This window comes from Kryptolebias marmoratus, linkage group LG4 (genome assembly GCF_001649575.2).
Source record: "Kryptolebias marmoratus isolate JLee-2015 linkage group LG4, ASM164957v2, whole genome shotgun sequence".
Classification (NCBI taxonomy): Eukaryota; Metazoa; Chordata; class Actinopteri; order Cyprinodontiformes; family Rivulidae; genus Kryptolebias; species Kryptolebias marmoratus.
Window position 1 is genome coordinate 30,038,430 of NC_051433.1, and position 21,645 is coordinate 30,060,074.

Genomic DNA, 21,645 nt, shown 5'->3' on the forward strand with positions numbered 1-21,645 from the left:
CTGACCCTTACCCTAACCCTAACCATTACCAGTACATAGCTAACCCTAAACCAAACCTTAGTCCTAAACCTAACCCCTAACCCAAAAACATCATTTCTCCTCGTGGGGACCAGGCTTTGGTCCCCACAAGGAGCAGTTGGTCCTCACAAGGTAGCATATGTTAGGAAAACTGTCCCCACAATGTATCAAATACATGGCCACACCCACACACACAAAGTATAAGACAATCAACTTTGCTCTCGGCCAATTTTTTCAGATTTTAGTATTTTTTTCCACTGTTTCTGTTGCTTTTTCATCTCTTCGTTCTTGGATCCTTACAGGTACTCTCTGTCTACATCTCAGTCTTTCCTTCATGATTTTCTTCCTCTATCTTCCAGCTGTATTTGCACCTTCCCCCTTTCACTTTCCTTTTCTTTGAAATCCTGCCCTTGCTTTTGATTAAAACTAGGTCATTCTGCAACATCAAGCTACAGCTCCTGCAGAGCATGACATACAGATACACACATGGATTGCCTAGCAACCATGCATTCACCCTGCACCCCCTCCACGCGTCATCCTCGTTTCTTCCATCTTTGCCTCTCTGGAGGTTGTTCTGGGTGCAGAGGGCTGGCTTTGAAACATGACACCACTTTGTTTGGCTCCTCTGCGCTTACATGTACAGCCTGATGCTTTGGATGGGCTTTGTTCAAAGAAGTAGGGTTAATTTCACATGTAGGAGGGTTAATTATCTCTGGTACGTCTGTTGATGTAAACCAAAAGGAGTTAATGACATTTTACAAAGTAGCAAATATTTAAAATCTTAATTAGTAATGTAGCATGGAAATAAAATTAGATATTGGCCAGAATTAAGTGATCGACATTTTTATTTATTGAAAATTAAGGCTAATTAAAAGTGCCAATGCATTAAAGTATTCTTATTATTATTTGTTGTTTTTCTGTTTCCATCACAATTTTCAGTTCACTACTTCTTTTGCAGTTTTGGGAAAAAAATACATCAAAGTATAGGGCTTGATTAGAAAATGTGGGCTCTGACGTTTGGTGGCTGTACATTGTTAGATGTAGACAAAATTCAAAAAACAAACTGTGAGAACTGTCCTTACAGACAACAATGTGATTTTGTTTAAACAAGTGTGAAGACCATGTCATTTTTAGAGATTTATAGTTCAGACATACTTTATAGTAAAACATATTTCAAAGTTTAAACAGACCACAAAAGTTGGACTTTCCACGTATAAACTGGCATTTTGATATCTTTAATTGTTTTTACGCAGTCACAGTTTGAATATTTTTGGAGATTTTACCACAGAATGTTTAACCTAAAGTATGATGTCACACGCTGTAATGTTTGGGTTTTCTATGAACCAGACCACCACGATGTCCGACTGGTTAGCCATCATCTTTTTGTCAGTCTGGATCTGGAAGTCCCACAGTATCTTAGCCCTCCCACCATCTTACATCCTGCTATTATGTGCTGGACTGTCTCAGGGGCGTCTTTGCACAGCCTGCATCTTGGGTCCTGCCTGTTTAGGAGAAAGGTTCAACTGATACAAAATAGTTTAAAGGAATAATGAGGCAGACACCTGGTATCATAGACCCCAGCCTCTCCTGATCTTGTGCTGCCATGATTAGTGCCTCTGTGCTGACCTTCAGTCCATGTATCTCTAGCCACTGTTAGGATTTGTTGATATCAGCCACTTCCTCAATCTGCCGGTGGTATATAGGGCTTATCTTTCTATGATCGTTCCTCCTGTTCATATCTTCTACATTGGGTTTAAATTTCTTTTTCTAAAAAAATAGAAAAATGGGAGTATTTCTTTGTGGAACACCTAGTGACAGGTCCTAACCCCATCTACATTTGGAATAAATGCTGAGCAGACAATGATATTCAGAAACACTCAGTGTTGCCCAGACGGTTCAAGGAGCCAACATAATGTGTGTGTGTCTGTGGTTTTTCCTCCGGGTGTGTGTACTGTTTCAGTCAGTGTGTTAAGAAGAACACAAAGAAGAAGGAAAGAGCATCCTGTCATCCTAAAGGCAGCAGCTGGAGCACAGACGAGCTTTTTGAAACTGAAAACACACAGTTGGAGTTACCACACTGTTGTAGAGACCTGAGGCGTGTGTGTGTGTGTGTGTGTGTGGACTGTATATTCTGTATCTTCTGCGTCTTCCTGTGTTTAAAGCTGAACTAAACTCAAATTTTAAAAAATTGACATTTCATGAATGTTATTTAGTCAAACACATACACATTTCTGAAGTGGGTGATTTGTGGGGCGGAGTTACTGTCCTTGGTTCATGATGGGCGCAGTGCTCCAGCTGGCCAAGATCGCCCCTACTTTCCAGTTGTTTACTAGTGGAAATGGAAGAAGAAGCCATTTTTGAATATGAAAAAATGCCGGAAGACTTCATAGGACTAATGGATTTACAACCAGACCAGTATGAACCTGAACTGACGGCTAGATCTCTGTAATTAAATGAGAACACTTCAGATTCTGGTGATCACCAGGACCATCATGGCTGACAAAACAATGCACATAATGAGTTGGAATAGTGGAACAGTGAGAACCGATTACCACCAGATCATTGTCATGACTTTAGCACACAACACTGCATTTTACATAAAGACAGCAGGAGATAGCTAACGATGCTAACCAGATGCTAACTTGTTAAAAACATGAGCACAGTTGTGAATAGCGTATATAAGCTCTCACACCTGAGAAAACTAATCAGCAGCAGTTTCAGACTATGACATTTGTTTAATCACACATGGATTGTTTATATTTTTTCATCAGTAACAAACTGCTGTGAATCACAAACTGATCTCAGGCTGTCGGCCTGTAAGCAGCTCAGGCCTTTTAATGACAGAGTGCGTTCATAATGTCCTGTTTCTTGTCTCCTTCTCTGTAGAGATGTCCTCCTCTCCATTTGCCTTTCTTTTAAAATTAAAAGTAGTTAGGACTGCTGCTGACAAGTCCTGTTTTTTTTTTTAATTAATTTTTTTTTGCTGTGAAGCCAGTCCTCCACATTAACGAGAGTCTGAGAGGTGCTTCTCTTTGAAGTGGTCCGAACCAGAGTTCTGATGGTCAGATCACTCTTATACCAAATTATACCCCGTTTTTGTACAAAGTGTTTATAATTTCATGTACACTGGTTTCACAGACCAGATTGGTACAAAACTGTTACTGTTTTGCACTTATGCACTTACAAAGATAAGACATTATATATAATAACAGAAATTTATGATAAATGTTTGAAATAGAAAGTACTTACAAGCTGTGATAACAATTCCCTGCTTGTGTGCATGTAACCGCTAAATAAAGGTGCGTAAACTACCTGTCCCAGGTGCAGACTCTGGACAGGACAAGAGTGTTTATGTGGCTTCTGCTTGTATGAAATACAGAGAAAACACAACCCCACCTGCTTGTGTTTTCAGGCAAACACATTAAATGTCATATTATTTTAGGAGTTTAATGACTTACTTGAATACAACTGCATTTTTAAATTCCGTCTGTCTCGAGATTTGGTGTCATTCAGAAAACATCCAGAGCTACAGCTCTGAACGCCCAGGCCTAACCCTGTCAATAACAACAACAACAGAGTTAGGTACAAGTCAGGGAACATGGGGACAAAAGCTGTAAAGTTACAACTTAGCAGAGTCTTGTAACCTCACTCTATAAAAAATGATTCTCACTGGGGGGTGCTGCTGTTTCTTCAAGCTGAATTTATTGATAAATATATTAATATACTGGAACCATGTTGTACGATGTGTTGTAGTCTGCAGCAGCAACAGCCAAATAGGAACCTTAATTTTGATTGATTATATGTGAGTAATCTGGTGTGACTGTTAACATGCCTGAAATTATTTACAAGATGCTTAAATATATATTTTCTGTCTTTTCTTTAGGTTTGTACAGTGGTGCCCAAAGATCTGAAGGAAAGACACAACATAACCACAGACCTAAGGTCAGTGTCATATTGTCTATAGGATCTACTTTATCTAATAAAACATACATCATTTTTGTATTGTCTTAGTATTTTTGTTGTTGTTTTTATTTATTTATTTTTTGTTGTGGTGGTGGTTGTTTTTTTCATTTTGTAAGGCAAAATAAAAATACATGTATATCCTCCCATGTAGTGGACATGTTTATTTTTTATTATTTCAATGATGAAAACATTTAGAAAGCACTTTATTTCATCACTATGTTAAATAAAATCTTACTATTCACTTGATAATCTGTTTTTTAAAAACTAGTAACAGTGAATTTATTTCTTTACTTTAATTAAAGCATTGCATGCACTGCTTTATGAAAATACTTACAGAAGCAGTAGAAATTTTGTAATGTTCAAAATGATCACAATATATTATATTTTACAAACCCTAGCCCATGTCCAGGTCCTGGAACAGTGGACCACATCCTAACCCTTGTGGAGTTGTTAAGTGGGTCCTGGGAGGTTGACTCTCCTGTCCACGTGTGTTTTGTGTATATGGAGAAGGTTTACAGTTTTGTTCCCGAGGCATTCTGTGCCAGGTTCAATGAAAAACCTGTGTTTTTTTAAATAACATGGGTTTTAATGTTCCCATATTTGCTTTGCGTTGTTGTATCAGTCTCTTATGGACTGCTTTCAGATTTTCTTTTCAGCATCAAATCATGGAATATCTTGAGTTATTTTATTTCCTGAGATGACAACATTGCTTCGGTAAAAATAATTCTGTGGAAATTTTGCCAATAAAACATTTATTTAAATCATTTAATGTTCAGGATACGTACAGTTCTGTTTTTTTTTTTCATTTTCTAAGAGACCCTTAAGTCAGGCTTTGCTGTGGAGTTTGACCTTAACAGCTTGATGATATTAGACAAGGTAAAACTGAACAGTAATCCTATACTGTTCCAAACTCAAAACACTGTTTATAATCTCCTGAAGTGGACATTGAAGTAAAGATGTTGATGAGATAATATTGATGTCATTTTCACAAAAACAGCATTTTAAACCATGATATTTTAAAGCTTTTAAAGCCTACTTGTGCTCCAGATGTGAGTGCAGTCTGATTCTGGTCTTCCAGTCAGTACCATGTAGCGCCTGTGCCTGGGTTCAGACTGCTGTCTCTAGAGAAGCACAGAGTAACCCAGCTGTGAATGTAGGCCACATACCCACCCCCACATATGTCTTACATGCTACTTGTTCTTTTTTGCCTTCTTCATTCGGACCATCTGTCTTTGTGTCTTTATTCACAGAAGAACTGTTGAACCAATTAGCAGAGGTGGGAGCTGAGAGCGACCTGTTGGTGGGGGAGAAATGTTCAAGCTGGGCGGCCATGCGGCCCTGACACTTATGTCATTACTGCTGCTGTGGTGGCAGGAAACAGCATCCATCGAAGTTCCTGATGATCGTAAGTCACTCAGCAATCAGTAGAGTCATTTTTGTTCCTGTGTTTCTGAAAACTACGAATGTTACCCTCCAAAATACCCCCTTTACAGGGATAGAGATGACTGGTTTCAAACTGGTGACCAAAGGGTGATGCTCTTACAAAGCCATGAACAAGTTAAATATGATATTTAATTACTCCATTTCATTCAATTTCAGGTTCCTCAAATAAGTTTAGTTCATATTTTGACAAACTCAGGCAGAGCAAGGAAGTTGTTTTTTGTTTTTCTAATCAAATCCAAAAGTAATTTCTTCCAGCCTTTAATTAATGTTCACGTCATTTATCATAAAAGCCAGGAAAATAAAGTTGATTTTATTTTGTTTGCTTTTAAATCAAAGTAAAAATGGGGACAAAGATGGAAAGACAACCATTCTGTTTCTTCCAGAGCACAATGCCTCTCTTTCCAGAGCATGGTGTGTCCTCCTCCAGAGTATGCTACGTCTTCTGCCAGAGCACAATGGGTCTTTTTTCTAGAACACAATGTGTCTTCTTCCAAAAAACTCTAAATCTTCCTCCAGAAAACATTGTGTTTTCTTCCAGAAGATGGTGTATCTATTGCAGGGCACAGTTGTCTTAATGCAGAGGTCAGTGCAGTTTCTTCCAGAATATTCTGTGTCTTCTCCTCCAGCATGATCCATCTTCTTTCAGAACATGGTGCGACTTTTTCTAGATCACACTCAAGCTGCTACGTCTTCTTTATGGTGTGTTTCCTAGAATAAATAGATAGTTTACAAGTCTGAATACTCTTGTTTTTAGACAGTACAACTACAGAAAGGATAGACCTAACAGTTCAGGTAACATTTTGGTAAAGTTTTTCACCCCCAATATTATAAAAGGTTTAAAGCTGACATGCACCCAGAAGAGTCAAGCACCAGAAACCACAGTGCATCAGTTTTAACAGAGTTTATAATCTATAAAGTGTAACTGAAAGGTGCAGCTGTAATGATCAGTTGTTATTATTTATCTTTAGGTAGTTCTTGCTTAAAACTAGAGATGGTATATACGGCTACTCTAGAGCTGAATCTTGTGAATCTGTTCCTTTCAAAAAGCCGTTCAATTCTGAACAGTCCTGCCTCACTACATATGGCCGTATGTAGTGAGGCAGAGTACCACGTAATGATGTATGACAAACAGCAGCACTGCGGGACTTGTCCAGCGCGTACTCCCCCTCCACTGAGCGTAATGTCAGCCAATCACAACTGCTGCGCTCCTCCCCTTTGCCTATTCTTCTTTGTCTCAGTGGAATAGCAAAGGAGGAGTGTGTGTGTGTGTCTGCATCTGAGGAGGAAAACAAAAAGCACAGTTCTCAACAGTCTGCGGCTTGGTTCCCATCGTTCATTTTAAGGAGCTGTTAAAAAGATTTGGATCGTTTGTGAATGTCACATTTTTACATAAAACAAGCTAAAGCCTCAAAGTGTTACCACGTTAAGTGTGTTGATCTGTTGGTTTTCCCATAACGAAGCCCATGTGTTGTTGTTTTGATGGATTCTTCCTTTTTGCTTCCATTTGTGGCTGATGGTAATTGAATGGGGTTTTGGCTGTAAGATCAGGATGTTTAAAACACTCCAGATTTGCAAAGTATTATTCTCTTCCTCTAGTTACTGGTGCATCTTTTAACTAAATGTTTTGGAAATCGTGCATTTAATATATAGTTTTTAATCAAATTGTGAGTGACTAAGCTTCCAGCACTTCAGCTAAAAAGAGAAGAACAGTTACAACATGGAGTATCATGGAAGAGGTTTGGTTTAAGCAAAGAATCAGATCAATATCCTAGAAAAACACACAGCAGTCAGCTGCTCTATTATGTTTTCTCTTCCCGTTGTTTTATTCCCTTATAAGTCTGACCTTTTAACCTCAGGCTTATGATGCGTTATTGATCTGACACACATACACACAACCACAGAGAAAATTCAAATTCAACCCGTACAACCCAATGTCCATTCCTCAATTAACTTGCCCCACTCAAATAAAATGACAGATGGACAAAAAGACAGAGAGAAAGAAAGAAAGAAAGAATCATCACTGAAAAAATCATTAGTGTAAAAAGTCTCATTAAAATACTAAAAACAAACAAAGAAACAAAAACAACATCACAAAAACTATGCATAAACCCAGTCATACATTTCAAATCATCAGTACCTTTTGATGCCTTTGATAGATCTAAGCTTGCTGGTTGGGGTATTAAAAGATTGCTCCACTTTTAGGCAGACTGTGACCAAACCCTTAAAACTCACAACCACATCATTCCAGCCTTGGCCTAGCATCTGGTTCTTCCTTGTCTTCTATACAGCTAGTTTTGCAACCCCAAACCAAAAAAATATTTAAAGTCAGGATCATTTCCAGTAAATTTAGTACCAAAAATAAAAAGGGTTTAGAAAACTCTTCCCAAAGAAATGTCACACACCCCTTTAAATTCCTAAATAGACCCTCTAAATGTTGATCTGACACAAGATGCTCTAAAGTCTGGCTACAAAAAGAGCACCCCTCCCAGAGCTTAAGTCAAAGTGGGCTCTGTGTTTGTTTGTAGCTATGGGTCCATGTATTATTTTCCATTGAAGGTCATCCACCTGTTTTTCAACTGGGGGCCTATACAGGACCCTCCATGGTGTGAAGCAAAAGTCTGAGTTATATAGGGCTTATCGTATTCAGCACCTTCACACAGCTGATGTAGATTTGTTTTTTTTCCCCACACAAGCTGAAAGCACCCATTTTTGGTGTTTTTATGAAGAGCAGCAGTCTACTCCCTTCCTGCTGTCTCTCAATAGCAAGACTTACTATCAATGAGGAAAAAACATAATCATTGTCATCATCCCATTAGTCAGCCAGAGCACGATTCTCCATAAAAGCTCTAAAATGTCACAAACGAAGACTGCTTGGCTTCATCTGAGATTTTCTCCAGCACTCTGGAGAATCTGATGTTTGTAATGTTTCCGAGCATGTCCAAAAATGATGAAGTTTGACAATGCTGGCTTCAACAAACTTGGTCTTTATTGTATTGATGGAAAGTGTGGAACTTATGATGGCTTGGCTGTACAACAAAGTCTTCACAAAAAGCCACATTCCTGGCCTGGGGCCAGGGGTTTGTGTGACCTTCAGTGTTTGCCAAGCATTAAGCACTGAACTTTGGAAAGGTGTGAGTCCAGTCAGATCCACTTGAGGTGATTGAAGCAGGGATAGCTGTTTGTCTAACCCAGTGTGTCTAACCCTAGAGGGGGCGCAGTGCCATTGCAGAGGGGGCGCAGGAAGCGGTATGGATGAATGAAAAAAAACAAAAAAAAAAAAACTGCCTGACTAAGCATAATGGACAGGTTTTTAACCCCATTTTGCACAGAGGCTTTTTTTTTAATGGATTGATGATAGCAAAGTTGAATACTTTTACAAATAATAAAAAAGGAAGTATGTTTGAAATAACATTGACAGCAAAGAATACTCTTCTACAGTATAGAACTGGGGTTATTGTAATCCATAGGGGAGCCCAGAAGCAAATCTTTGGGAACCACTGGTCTAACCCAAGTCAGCCTACCTTCCTCAGCAGCCGTTGAGCTCACCCAGCAGTAACCGCAAACATACAGGAGTCTCTGTGCAGTTTGTAATCTAAAAGCTGCGGTTCAAGCCCTTATCCTCCTTCTCCTACAGGAAAATATAAAGTTATTGCCCTCAACCAGTGGTGACCAGAGCAGAAAAAGTTCACCAGAAGCCTTTGCACTTTTTCCATGAGTAACCAACATGGCAAGTCTATTAGAAGTCTTTCCCTGTAGTACAGCTGGGGTAGCAACCATTTCAAATTAGACAACGTGATTCTATTCTTTCCAGCACTTACTCCCAATTCTGTCTTTGAAAATATTCCCTCTCTAGATATGCATCCATATCCATATTCAGCTCCCGTAACCACACAGTTTGATTGTTGACCGCCGATCCCATCAAACGAATTTGACGATATGTCAGGTAACTGCCTAATCCAAACAGCAGAAATCCTGTTATCAAAACCCCAAATATGTAAAGATCTTCCACATCCTCCACTGACAAAATCAATAGACAGACAATCTTCCACTTCTGCCAGGAATCCATTGTGATCCAGCGAATGTTGTCCCATCTGGGCAGGCGGGCTCTCCCTTGCCCTGTCTTCCCGTCGAGAAAATTTGATCAATTGAGTTGAGAGACCAGCTGACCAGATCCATAGTTTATAAATTTTAGAGAATATGCAAAGAGAGGCTCCGAAAAACAGAGCAGGACAGAGAGAGAGGGGTGGGGGTTCAGAAGACAGAGAGAGAAAAAACATGTCCGCCTTCCACCAGGAGCAGAGGAAAAAAAAGAAGAATGAAATATTGAAGAATATTGCTGGCAGAAGACCCTAATCTGGGCCTTTTCTATGTCCCACCATTAAGTTGGAGTAGAAAACTCACATTCCTTGATCTCCAGTGAGCCTCCAAAAAGTTATTTTTTTACAGAAAATAAAATCATGTAATAAGTTAACATTAAAATGCCAACGAGAAAAGTAATTTCCATTAAAATGAGATGATGATCTGTAAAAGTGACAGGGATAATCTGACAATTTAAAACACAGTAATAAAAGATCCTGAAGCATAAAACCTGTGTAAACTTGCTGCTCTAATTTAACCATCAGGTATTTAACTTAAGTACATTTTCTGCTTGGCATGTACCAAATCTGCTTTCTTCACAGTGTGAGACAAAAACGTGAAGATCACAAATGTGGTTCTTCTCCAGTCCTATCTATCTTAAAATTAGTGCAACTAATTCTAATCACCACTTAAAATAATGGCTTCCCTACAGTCAGTGCTTACTGATTTTTCCTCCAAAGTCTTAAAAACCCTGGGGCAGAACATAAATATTATTAATGTTAAAAATAACACTTTAAATCTCCATTCAGAACTCTTCACAATCTCTGTGCTTAAGATGATTTTTATGTTTAATGCAGAGAAACTCAAGATGGCAACCCCTGCAGTAAGATTTGTCCAATGACTGTAAGCATATTGCACCCCCACCATAAACCCCAGTCTTTTTAATTTACATTATCACTGTGAGTTTCTTGCAAAAAAAAAGAGAGATGAAGAGAGAAGCCCTTGTAACTTCAGGTCAATTTGACTCAAAGGCCATTGAATGGTTAGGGCAGTAATATTTTTGTCGACTGTGCCTCCATCTCCAACCTGCTCAGCTTGGATACTTCATGTTCCACATTCTTTCTTTCTTTTTTGCTTGCTTTAACAAATGATTCAGAGACAACATCCAACATTCCCCAACTAGTGTCAACGCTACACAACGCTAGTGAATGACACTACACAGCAGCATCATTCACATTATCAGACTCACTGGTTACAGGAGGAGCAGGCTCAGAATGCATGTTCCCCTCACCACTCTCTTCCCCCCTCCTGAGCCCCTGCATCCACAGCAGGCCCCACTGGTAGATTCAGTGGGGACAAACGATACGTTTATGATCCACATCACACATTCAAAACACCTAATGCTGCTGGAGGTGACATGCATCATGCAACTCATCCCTGTGCTTAACCTTAAAGGAGACATCAAACATCAGTCGGTAAATCCAAAAACATAAATACTTGTCTGCACAGTGAATGAACATGTTTCAGCTTGGCATCCCTACACCTGAGACTCACAGCACAGAATCCACTCACCATCCTCCCGAAGCATTTTAACTGTGATCAGTGATCTGGGGAGAAGGCAACTCCAGCTGCAAAACCTTCACAATCCCATCGTTAGGCGTAACTCCACTCTGTATTTTTTAGTCACTAATGCTTGTCTCTGAGGATACCATCCCCGCTGAGAAACCACACTGTCTGCTGGAGCAGATGCTAATCACTCAACAAAAACACATTTACAAAACAAACATTTAAATAGTGCTTTTTTTGTAAGAAAAGCAGTAGAAAAAAAGTTTAGAAAGCACACTCAGACTCCCGTTTAAACTCGCCACACGCCACCACCAACTCCCAACGTGCAGTGCAAAAGAAAGAATCTGATATAGATAATGACTCATCTGGTCTGCCATGACAGCAAAGTAAGACACCACTTAGCGTTTATTCAGATGACTTCCCATGCCCCTGTTTTCTTTTTTATCTCGCTTCAGTGCAGACTGTTCTCTTGACCTATTTTGATGACTCCTCTCTGTACATCCCTACCAGACTCACACTCAGTCACACGTTGACACACATTCCTTTCGTGGATGAATATCATTTTAAATAGGGAAAATAAAAACAGGCTAAAGGAGTGCTACAGAGCTTGGTTAGCTTGTAGGAGTTCAGAAGCAACTGACAGGTATCGGTAGGCCGAGTGGACTGTGGTTCAAACAGCTGCAGAGGCAAAAACTTAAATGTGTGGAGTTTGATGAGGCTACTTTTGATGGGAAACTATTTGGCAGCTGAGGTGGGGGAAGCTGTGCTTTACCAACACGGTTTACAGTGATGACATGGTTCTGCTGACTTTAACTAAAGATATAGTCAGGTGGTGGATGGAATACTTTGATGTTCTCTTAAATCCCACTGATATACCTTCCACTGTGGAAACACAGGTCTGGAAGCCCTTTGGTGGGGATGTACTGACTCCCCTGTCTAGTGGTCGAGTGTCCGCCCTGAAACTGGGAGGTCGTGGGTTCAATCCCCGGCTGGGTCATACCAAATACTGTAAAAATGGGACCCATTGCCACCCTGCTTGACACTCAGCATTAAGGGTTGGAATTGGGGGGTTAGATCACCAAATGATTCCCGAGCGCGGCACCGCTGCTGCTCACTGCTCCCTCAGGGGATGAGTCAAATGTGGAGAACAAATTTCACACACCCAGGTGTGGGACAATCAGTGGTACTTTACCTTTAACTGTCACTGGAGCTGCTGATGTTCCTGAGGTTAAATTACAGTGACAATGCTCTGGGGGATGAAAGTTTGACTGACAGTCAAACCTCTAATACAAGAGGAGCAATTTGGGTTTTGTCCTGGCTCTAAAACACTGGACAAGTTGTTTGCCCTCAGTCACCAATCACTACTTTATCTGCCACATCCAAAGTTTTTGTAAAGTCAGTGCCAGATAAAATAACCACTTTAATTGGAACTGGAAAAACTCCACAACAGGCACTGCACTTTTTGTCATGTAACATTTCATGCGTAGTTTCTGAATTAAATTAAATTTAGAAATAAAGATATCTAAGGATGTGTAAGAGTTTGTTTAACAAGCCTTCATGTATTTCTTTGACTTGGAGAAGACTGATGTATATGTCACTAAAGGGGGGTATCACTAAAGTATGAAGTTTTGGGCCTCCTGCTAAGAGCCATTTGGTCCCTGTACAACCTGAGTAAGAAATTTGTTTACATTGCTAAGAAATCAGACTCATTTGTTGTATTATTACATGTTTGCCCTTTGTTACCAATTTTGTTTTATGCACAGATGTCTATGTGCAATCAACATCTCCAGTCTTTGAAATGCATCACTGCTGTTTTTGGATGATTCAGTCTCTTGTTGGTCTCATTCAGTTGGAACCTCAAAGCAGGCACTGTAGAGGTTTACGGCTGAGTGTAAAGCAGCTGGGATGATTGGAAAAGGGGGGATTTCCATCTCTATGTTAAGAATGAGCCACTACCCCAAGTGGAAGAGTTTATGTATCTTAGGAGCCTTGTTAATGAGTGGAAGAAGAACAGAGTTAAAGACTGATTGTGACAGTGTGTTAAGTGATGTGGTCGCTGTACTGATCTGTCATGGTGAAGAGAGAGTTGAGCCAAAGGGGTAAAACTCTCAAATTGTCAATTGATCGACATTTAGAAATCCCTTGTATGGTCATGAGCTACAGGTAATGACTGAAAGAATGAGATCTGAGATACAAGCAGCTGAAGCTGAACTAGCAGAACAAATCAGAGCCAGGCTGGGGGCAGGGCAAATGATTGGGCCCTTTTTATCCAAATAATAAAGCTCATGATAACAGCATTTTACAACATACACAAGCCCGGAACAGCGGGGCTTACAAGCCTCGGTACCACGGAGAGCGACTGTGTCATTTTGAAGTCCATCAAATGGACATGAAGTATACCAAACCAAGAGAACAACAAAAACGTTAAGCTACATGGTCACTAATGATAAAATAACCCAAATTCAAAGCAGGTCAGCACCACGGACAGCGATTGGATCATCGACACCCACTTTATTGATTTGAACTGAGAGCCTGGATCAGTAGCTATAAAGTTAAATAAAACTGGCACCACGGCCCACGTTCAAACACAATTTCAATATGAAGTACTTTAGGCCTACTCACCACTATTTGAAGGGCATATGACGAGCCTTGTGTGCAGCAAACTCATCCACGATGCTCTGTACGTCCATTTTCTTTGCTCTCTCGTTCTCTATGGACAACAAATTATAGTAGCCCAGGCACCTAGATTATATATCCCCTTTTTTCTCTCTCAGTTAAACTGCTATACAATTAAAAATGTACTTGTATAGCGCTTTATCTAGTCCAAGGACTAGATACACTTCATACACTGATGGCGGTAAGCTACATTGTAGCCACAGCTGCCCTGGGGCGGGCTGACAGAAGTGAGGCTGCCATCACACCGACACCACCGAGCCCTCTGACCACCACCAGTAGGCAAGGTGGGTGAAGTGCCTTGCCAAAGGACAATGGCTGAGACTGATGGAGCTGGGGCTTGAACCGGCAACCCTCCAGTTACAGGACGAACCCCCACCTCCTGACCTTACCATCCTGACTTTTTTGTTGGCAGCGATTCAGTCTACAACTAACTCACACATTGTCAATAGTGATTGTTAGATTTGCTAGCTGTAATTAACTTGGCTCCCTGGCTGTGCTGGCAGTTTTGGCGGGCCTGAATTGCTGCCAACAAAAAAGTCGGGTTCATCTCCAGCACGACGGACAAAATATGTGTCCAGTTTTTGTAACTTGGCTTTTCCTTGCTCTCTTTTTTCCTTTTCTTTTCACTTTACCGCTCCACTTTTGTGCTTATATGAAGTGCCACTCATGTTAAATTAACTTAGTCTGTAAAAATGCTCCACCTAGTTTGCAATCTGTTGCCATGTGACAGATGATGACGTTGGTGGTGACGTTTTACCCAGAATACACTTGGAGACAATACCAGCTATCCACTTGTAAATTTGTGTGTCATAAAGTTAAATGTGAAAATAAAGCCAGTCATGCAGCACAACATTTTATTAAATATTTTACACCTACTAAAATGCTAAAGTCAGTTGGTCTTGTAAAGTTTTTAGCAACCATGACTCAATCCTGACTGGGCTAACCTACATAACCCCTGTTTAAATATGAATGATGGGTGATGTTAAGCAGTCTGAACCTGTGCCCATACTCCAGGCTCCTCTGAATACAACCATGGGAGGGCCTGTCTTCTCCAGTTCCTCAGGCGTGATAGAGGCTCAGCTCCCTTAAGTCCTGTCTCCTATCCAGGTCCCTCTGGGCCCAGGCCGGGCTGAAGGGATCTTCTTCTGTAGAGTGGTTGGGCTCATCCTTAAGGACAGGATGAGGAGCCTGACTGTTTAGGAGGAACTCAGCCCTGCCCCTTTGCATCAAAAGGAGCCAGTTGAGGTGGCCTGTTAAGGAGGCCTTCTGAAAGCCTTCCAAGGGAAGTTTTCAGATTTGTCCCACACGGAGGAACTTTGGAACAGACTAAGGACTTACTGGACAGATTATACCTCACATCTGGCCTGGGAACACATCAAAGTCCCTATGGATGAGCTGCAGGAGGCAGCTTTGGAGAGGGAGGTCTAAGGATCTTTACGGTAGCTGTTGCCCTTGTGACCCAGTCTCAGATAAATGGCAGAAGATATATGGATGAGAAAAAACAACAACTCCTTATCATAATCCTAAACCAGAGTGATGGATATACAACGCACTGTAAATGTAAAACAAAAACAATTTGCAAAGAGCTTACAGATCTTTTTCAAACCGTAGCCCTCTTTGCCTCAGTAGATACCACTTACTTAGCTGTGCTTCTTTCAGTGATGGGTGTGTGTTTCCTAAGACTCTGACAGCTCGAGATGTAGAAAACATTCACTTCACTACTCCACTGAGTAACATGTAGGTTTATAAGCTGTTTGTGCAGCAGCACCAAGCCTACCCAAATGTCCATATTGTCTTTGGACCATGGATCACCAACATCTCTGTTCTGAAGAGGTAACAGAACTGAAACAGAACAAAGACTACTTGTTTAATGTGAACTAAACTATGGCTATGCAGGTTTTAAAGCAGATGCAACAAATAGAAACATTTTCCTGGAAGTGTTATAGTCAGATTCTCAGCACATTGTGTAGATAAGATGGTTAACTGGCTGATCTGGAGTGAACTTTGAGAGCAAAACAAACACACCCACATAACAAGACTCACCATTATATTTGTCCATCTATGGGCTGTGAGTTTTAACAGGGTTTTCTCACAGTGATCATTCAAAGAGAGTGTTTTGATTGCACATTGAACAGAAGCCTGAGTGCAGAGATGATAGTACATACAGAGATTATTTGTATAAGTGTTATTAAAGCTTGGAGTTTGGAGAATAAACAAGAGTATTTCTACAACCAAGCAGGAATGTTTTATGTGTGAAATCAGAGGTTTGAGGGACAGCAGCTTAATATCTGAGTGTGGATAAAAAGATTCCTGATTTTTATAATAATAAATATGACAACAAATTACCTCTATATATTTGTTACAGTTTTTTTTATGTAGAACCTAACACCAAACCTGTCTTTGTTTTGCTCACTGCTCATCCTCTGCTGACACGGAAACTCTTTACAGGTGAGTCCTCACTTTCTGTTTCATTAAAAAGCTCACTGGTCTCTTTAATATTTGACAATATCTTAGATAGGAAATAATCATAGTTCATATGTTCTAACACAAGCTCTCAGCTGGTACAGCCCCTGCTTCCAATATCACATCATGAAGACTTGTTCAGTTTCCTGTCTGTGTTGTATTCTGATTAATTTAGTCAAATTTAAACAAAAATAAGTTTAGAAAAGGCCTATCATTTCTTGAATCAATGCGTATCACCTGCAGCCTTTTCATGTTTTAGACTAAGCTCATCTAATTGTAGAGAAGAGTTGTAGCTGTTTTGGTCAGACCTGGAAGGTAATGTGCAGAATCATATTCAATATCACAACATGTCACGTTCAGAGTAAATGTTGTGAATGATGCTACTACCACGTCAGAGTTCAGCTCAGTATCTGTAAAATGGACTGAAAACAGTCATTTATGTGTTGGCTAATGTGGATTTGCTGTGGCAGCCATCTTAAAAAAGGACTGAGTCCAAATGCTAACCATCAATAGATGTACATCAAATCATTACTTTGTGAGTTTCATTACATCATCATACTTTCATCAAAATGAGATAGTTTGGTTACAGACAGACACACAAACACACACTAATGTAGACATGGGCAAGGACATTATCATCTACCTTCACCTTTTGGTGGCGGGTGATAATGATTCTGTGACAAGGTTCTGATTGGCTGGAACCAAAAGCAGACATGAGATGATTTGATAAAAACTGATGTTTATTACAGTAACAGACAGAAACATCAAATGGTTTTCCTGAATCGGACAGGAGAAAAGGAAGGCAGGCTGAAGTCCAGCAGGAATAAGGCTATGAGTTTAAATCATCTGATACTGAAGCCTGAGTGGTACTGTGTAATCTGACAAAGAGTGGAGGTGAAACTAGAGCAAATGAACTGAGTGATTAGCCCAGAGAGACTGATGGGAACTCAGAACAAAGACTGATTTACAGGAAGGATCATCACAGACAAGAAGAGAAGACAAAAATCAAACAGTCTGCTGGAAATGTGGCAAAAATCCCTTAATCGTGTTTTACCTTGTTAAATAAAGCTAGTTCAGCTTGAATCAGATTTCTAAAAGAAATTTGATAAATTGTACAACATAAAGAGAAATGGTTAAACAAAATATCTTCAGCGCTGTATATATCTATCTAACCAAATTCAATATGGCTGCCACAGCCAACTGACCTCTAGAAAACCCAAAACTGGGTATAATGCAGTCTGTTTTGCAGATTTAGAGGTAAAACTTGGGTAGGTGGTTGCTAAAGGTCATTCACCACGCATACTTTGAACTCTACACATTGCACAACATCTTTGATTAAAACTTTGGTATGATGAGTAAGTCAACCCTGTCTGTCTGTTAGCAAAATACATCATGAACCACTGGACAGATTTTAGCAAAGCTCATTGAAAGAAATCCCTGGATGTACATCAACAACTCATGAACATTTAAAATCAGCCTAATTCAAGATGGCTGCCACATCTAATGCAGTTTAGCCAACACAAAAATGGCTATACGTTAGCCATTTTAAAAAATTGAAGTAATTTTGGTGTGGTAGTCGCTGAGAGTCATCCTCCACACATTCTTTGAGCACAATTGTCATTCGCTTCTCATTATAAAATGATCTCAGTGTAAAACTCTGGCATAAGGGGCAGCGGGTGATATGCATTCCTTCCAGAAATGCTGGGCTTTTTATTTTAACTTCTGCTGATCGAACATAGTTTCATTTAAAGCAGTAACACTTGGGACACACTTCAGCCCTGTGTTATCGAATGAATGAAGAGTTCATTTTGATGTGTGCCTGGGTGAAACATTGTGTTTTACATATACATAATCGTTTTTAAGAAGAAGAAATTCTTTTTCATCTTTTGATAACAACAGTGGAAAACACCAAACTACAGCAGTCATGAAGTCAAAGACAAACAGGAAACCATCAGAGTGACTCATGATTATTTTGGTGAAGATCATAAATGACTACAATAAACAATTTAACCACATATTTGTGGCCCACTCAGAGTGCAGTAAGTGAATCAGCTGTGAAGCACTGAGCCCTGAGAACTTCCTCAATATAAGTAACTTGTAACATGTTGTAACAAAGAAAATGTCTCTAACATTATTAACAACCACACATCACTGTCTGTCCATCCTTCTTTTTGTCTCTTTTCTCCTTTATGTCTGACTAACAGCAAAGATTCTGCAAAACCGTAAGTGTTTTATCTTATTGGGTTTTTGTTGCTTCTGTCTTAGCAAATGTTTTCTACAGCAGGAATCTGTGGAATCTGAATCCTTTTATCTCACAGAGATCAAATGGTCTTTTAAACTGACTCTCTGACACTTCAGCCAGTTGTAATACAAGTCGGACACTCTCAGGAAATGATATGATGTCAATTAAAGAAGCATCTCACTTGGCTGTGACTGCTGGCAAGTAGTTGGTGAATGGCATTAGAGAGGGAGTCTTCAAAATGTCCTGAAACATTGGCAGGAGTTCTCAGTTTCCTTACGTGAGTTGCAGAGGTTTGCAGAGGTTTGCAGACTTGCTGCGCTTTTTCTCTCAAAATAGTTGTAGAGTTGTCACAGGCATCTCAACCCTGTCTTGAACCCTTCTGAATTTTGTTTCGGGCATCTCCAACCCAAATCAAAAGCTGTTTTTTGACACTTGCACTAGAGGTCTCCTTGTATCGATGGATGGATGGATGGATGGATGGATGGATGGATGGATGGATGGATGGATAGATAGATAGATAAAAAAACTGGTCCAAATCTTCCTATTTCTTTTATATGTACATTAGTAGATTAAACTATAAATGTGGAGGTGAAGGTGGGTAAAAAATGGGTATGATATAGGAGGAGGTGGGCAATGAAATAATGTGCACAGCCTACAGTTTTGTGAGTTATGCACATGAAAACAAGTTGTGATTTAGAAAAACAGGTCGTGCAAAAGTTGGCCGTACGGCTCGCTGGTCACCATGTTGCAAACATTTCAAATTCAGTGAGATTGCAACTGAAACATTTACTATTTTCTCACAAACCAGCTGATTGCAGTAAATCTCTACTTTGATTTAACCCTACAAGCTGAGGGCAGAAGGCAACAGTGGAGAGAAAACTACAGTATACTGTACATCAAGTATATGTTTAAAAATGTGGAAAACAGGAATAGTTCGGAAATACTGACACTTGTTTATAAAAAAAATAACCCGAGATGCTTTGAACTTAATGAGAAAAACCCTTCCCTCAAGCCATTTCTTGCCTGGCTACTCTGAATAAAAAGCATCCATTATGTCTGTGTATTTGGACTGACACAACTCCCAGCTAATACTCACAGCACTCACTTTCGGGCACTTTTGTGGTCTTGTTTAATTTGACACTAAGTAGAAGTTCCACTTTGGATGTGGTACTTTATCTTGTATTCTCCATCCTTGTCCTTTTCTTCTTGTACAATATAATATATATAGAGAGTAGAGACACAGGGTGTAAAAAGACCTGAGCTGATTAGTAAACTGAAGACACCTGAGTGATGAAAATGGGGAACAACTGAAAATTGTCAGGGCAGGAGCTGGGAGCAGAGACTGACTGACAGAAAACACAAGGAAACACTAAACACAGGGACCAGAAAAACTACAGAAAGTAACAAAAAATACCGATCACAACAGACATGCTTGTAGTTTCATTGGCTGACTAGATTTTTCAGGTTTTGTGGATATGACTATCATCAGAGTGCCACACAATGGTGCAGTGGTTAGCACTGTCACCTCACAGCGACAAGATCGCAGGTCCAACTCCTAGCCAGTCTGTGTGGAGTTTGCATGTTCTCCCTGGGCATGTGTAAGTATTCTTCTGGTACTCTGGTTTCCTCCCACAGACCAAAGACATGCACCGTGGGGTAATTGGTAACTTTAAATTATCTCTAGGTGTGAATGCTTGTTTGTCTCTGTGTGGCCTGTGATGCACTTGCGCCCTGTCCAGGGTGTCCCCCACCTCTAGGACAGTTACTGTTGGAGACAGGCACCAGCTCCCCTGTGACTCAGAAAGGAAAAAGCGAGTAAAGAAAATAGATAGAGTATCATCAGCATAAAAATGGACATTTATCCTTTGCTGATAATATTGCCCAACGGAAGCATATAAACCACAAAGTACTGGTCCAAGAACCAAACCTTGAGGAACTCCATAAGCCTGATGCATTAGGAAGATCATCTGTTACATGAACAAACTGAAACTGTCAGAAAATGATTAGTTAAACCATCTTAGCTCTGTTCTTTCAATCGCAGTTTCAGATTCAAGCCTGTAAAAGAATATTGTGTCTATAACCTTTTCTTTTCTTCTCCCCACAGTGAAGCAGCCCCCTACTATAATTAAACAATCAGTGAAGGACTATATTGTCGACCCCAGAGATAACATCATCATCGAGTGTGAGGCCAAGGGCAACCCAGTACCAGTGTAAGCAGTATACACTCTCAACCCCACACAAAGCTCTCACAACACACTCACTCAGTATCTGCTCTCTGTTTGTTGTTGATTCACACTCTTAATGAAAGCTTAAGGACGATACCAGAACCACACATGCACAGAGAGAACATGTAAACACAGGCCCCAGCTGAGATTTGCTCCCAGAACCTTGTAGCTGTGAGGTGACAGTTCCAACCAGCTGCTCCACTGTGCAGCCTCCCAATGCAAAGCTGGAAGAAGAAACTATGGCGTTATTCTTTGTTTGAACCAGGGCACTTGTATATTTAACTATTTGTAAAAGATTCTAATGGTGTTCGCATATGTACTATTATTTTTTATGCAGTTGTTTGATTTGTCACTCATTAATTTCCCCAAAGTATAGTTCCCATACATACAGTTCTCAAATAAACAGTTCCCAAAGGTTTACGTCAATTCATACTTATGTTAAATCATACTTTTACAGCTTTAGCTACCATGTACCCAGAAAATAGGAAGCCTTATGCCACAGGTCTCTTCATACCCCTGAACCTTCCATACTACTGGAGTACACTTTAAAATAAAGATGAGTATATGTAAACATAATATTAATAATAACAATAATAAAAATAAAGGCTAATTTTCAGCTGTAGTTCCTGGTAAGTTCATGATACATGAAGATGTGCAAATAGGATCATGCATATATACACACACATATATATATATATATATATATATATATATATATACACTTCTCAAAAATGGGTCAGTTTGAATAATACAATTTACTCTAATGTGACTTCATTTACTTCAACAAACCGTATAGAGTGAAATAGTGCTGGGCGATATGGAAAAAATCCTATATCACGATATGGATAATTTTATATCACGATAACGATATGTATCACGATATACCCCAATTACGTACGTTGTCAGTTATTCTCTGAAAAATATGAAAAATATAATGTAATTTCTTACCTTTTTCAAGCTTTATTTTGAAGT

At 39.8% G+C, this 21,645-nt stretch overlaps 1 protein-coding gene across 13 annotated transcripts in view; it reads left to right on the top strand.

Moving 5' to 3' along the window:
• Positions 1-21,645, top strand: part of nfasca (neurofascin homolog (chicken) a) — a 152,074-nt gene that overhangs the window by 58,939 nt on the left and 71,490 nt on the right. For 12 of the 13 annotated variants that reach the window (XM_037975115.1, XM_017437121.3, XM_017437119.2 and 9 more), the window contains 4 exons: positions 3,902-3,960; positions 5,232-5,386; positions 18,411-18,428; positions 20,553-20,658. In XM_037975115.1, the coding sequence (XP_037831043.1) occupies positions 5,293-5,386; positions 18,411-18,428; positions 20,553-20,658 (218 nt within the window). In that variant the 5' untranslated portion in view covers positions 3,902-3,960; positions 5,232-5,292. The remainder of the gene's footprint in view (positions 1-3,901; positions 3,961-5,231; positions 5,387-18,410; positions 18,429-20,552; positions 20,659-21,645) is intronic. The other variant, XM_037975118.1, reaches the window with a different exon arrangement.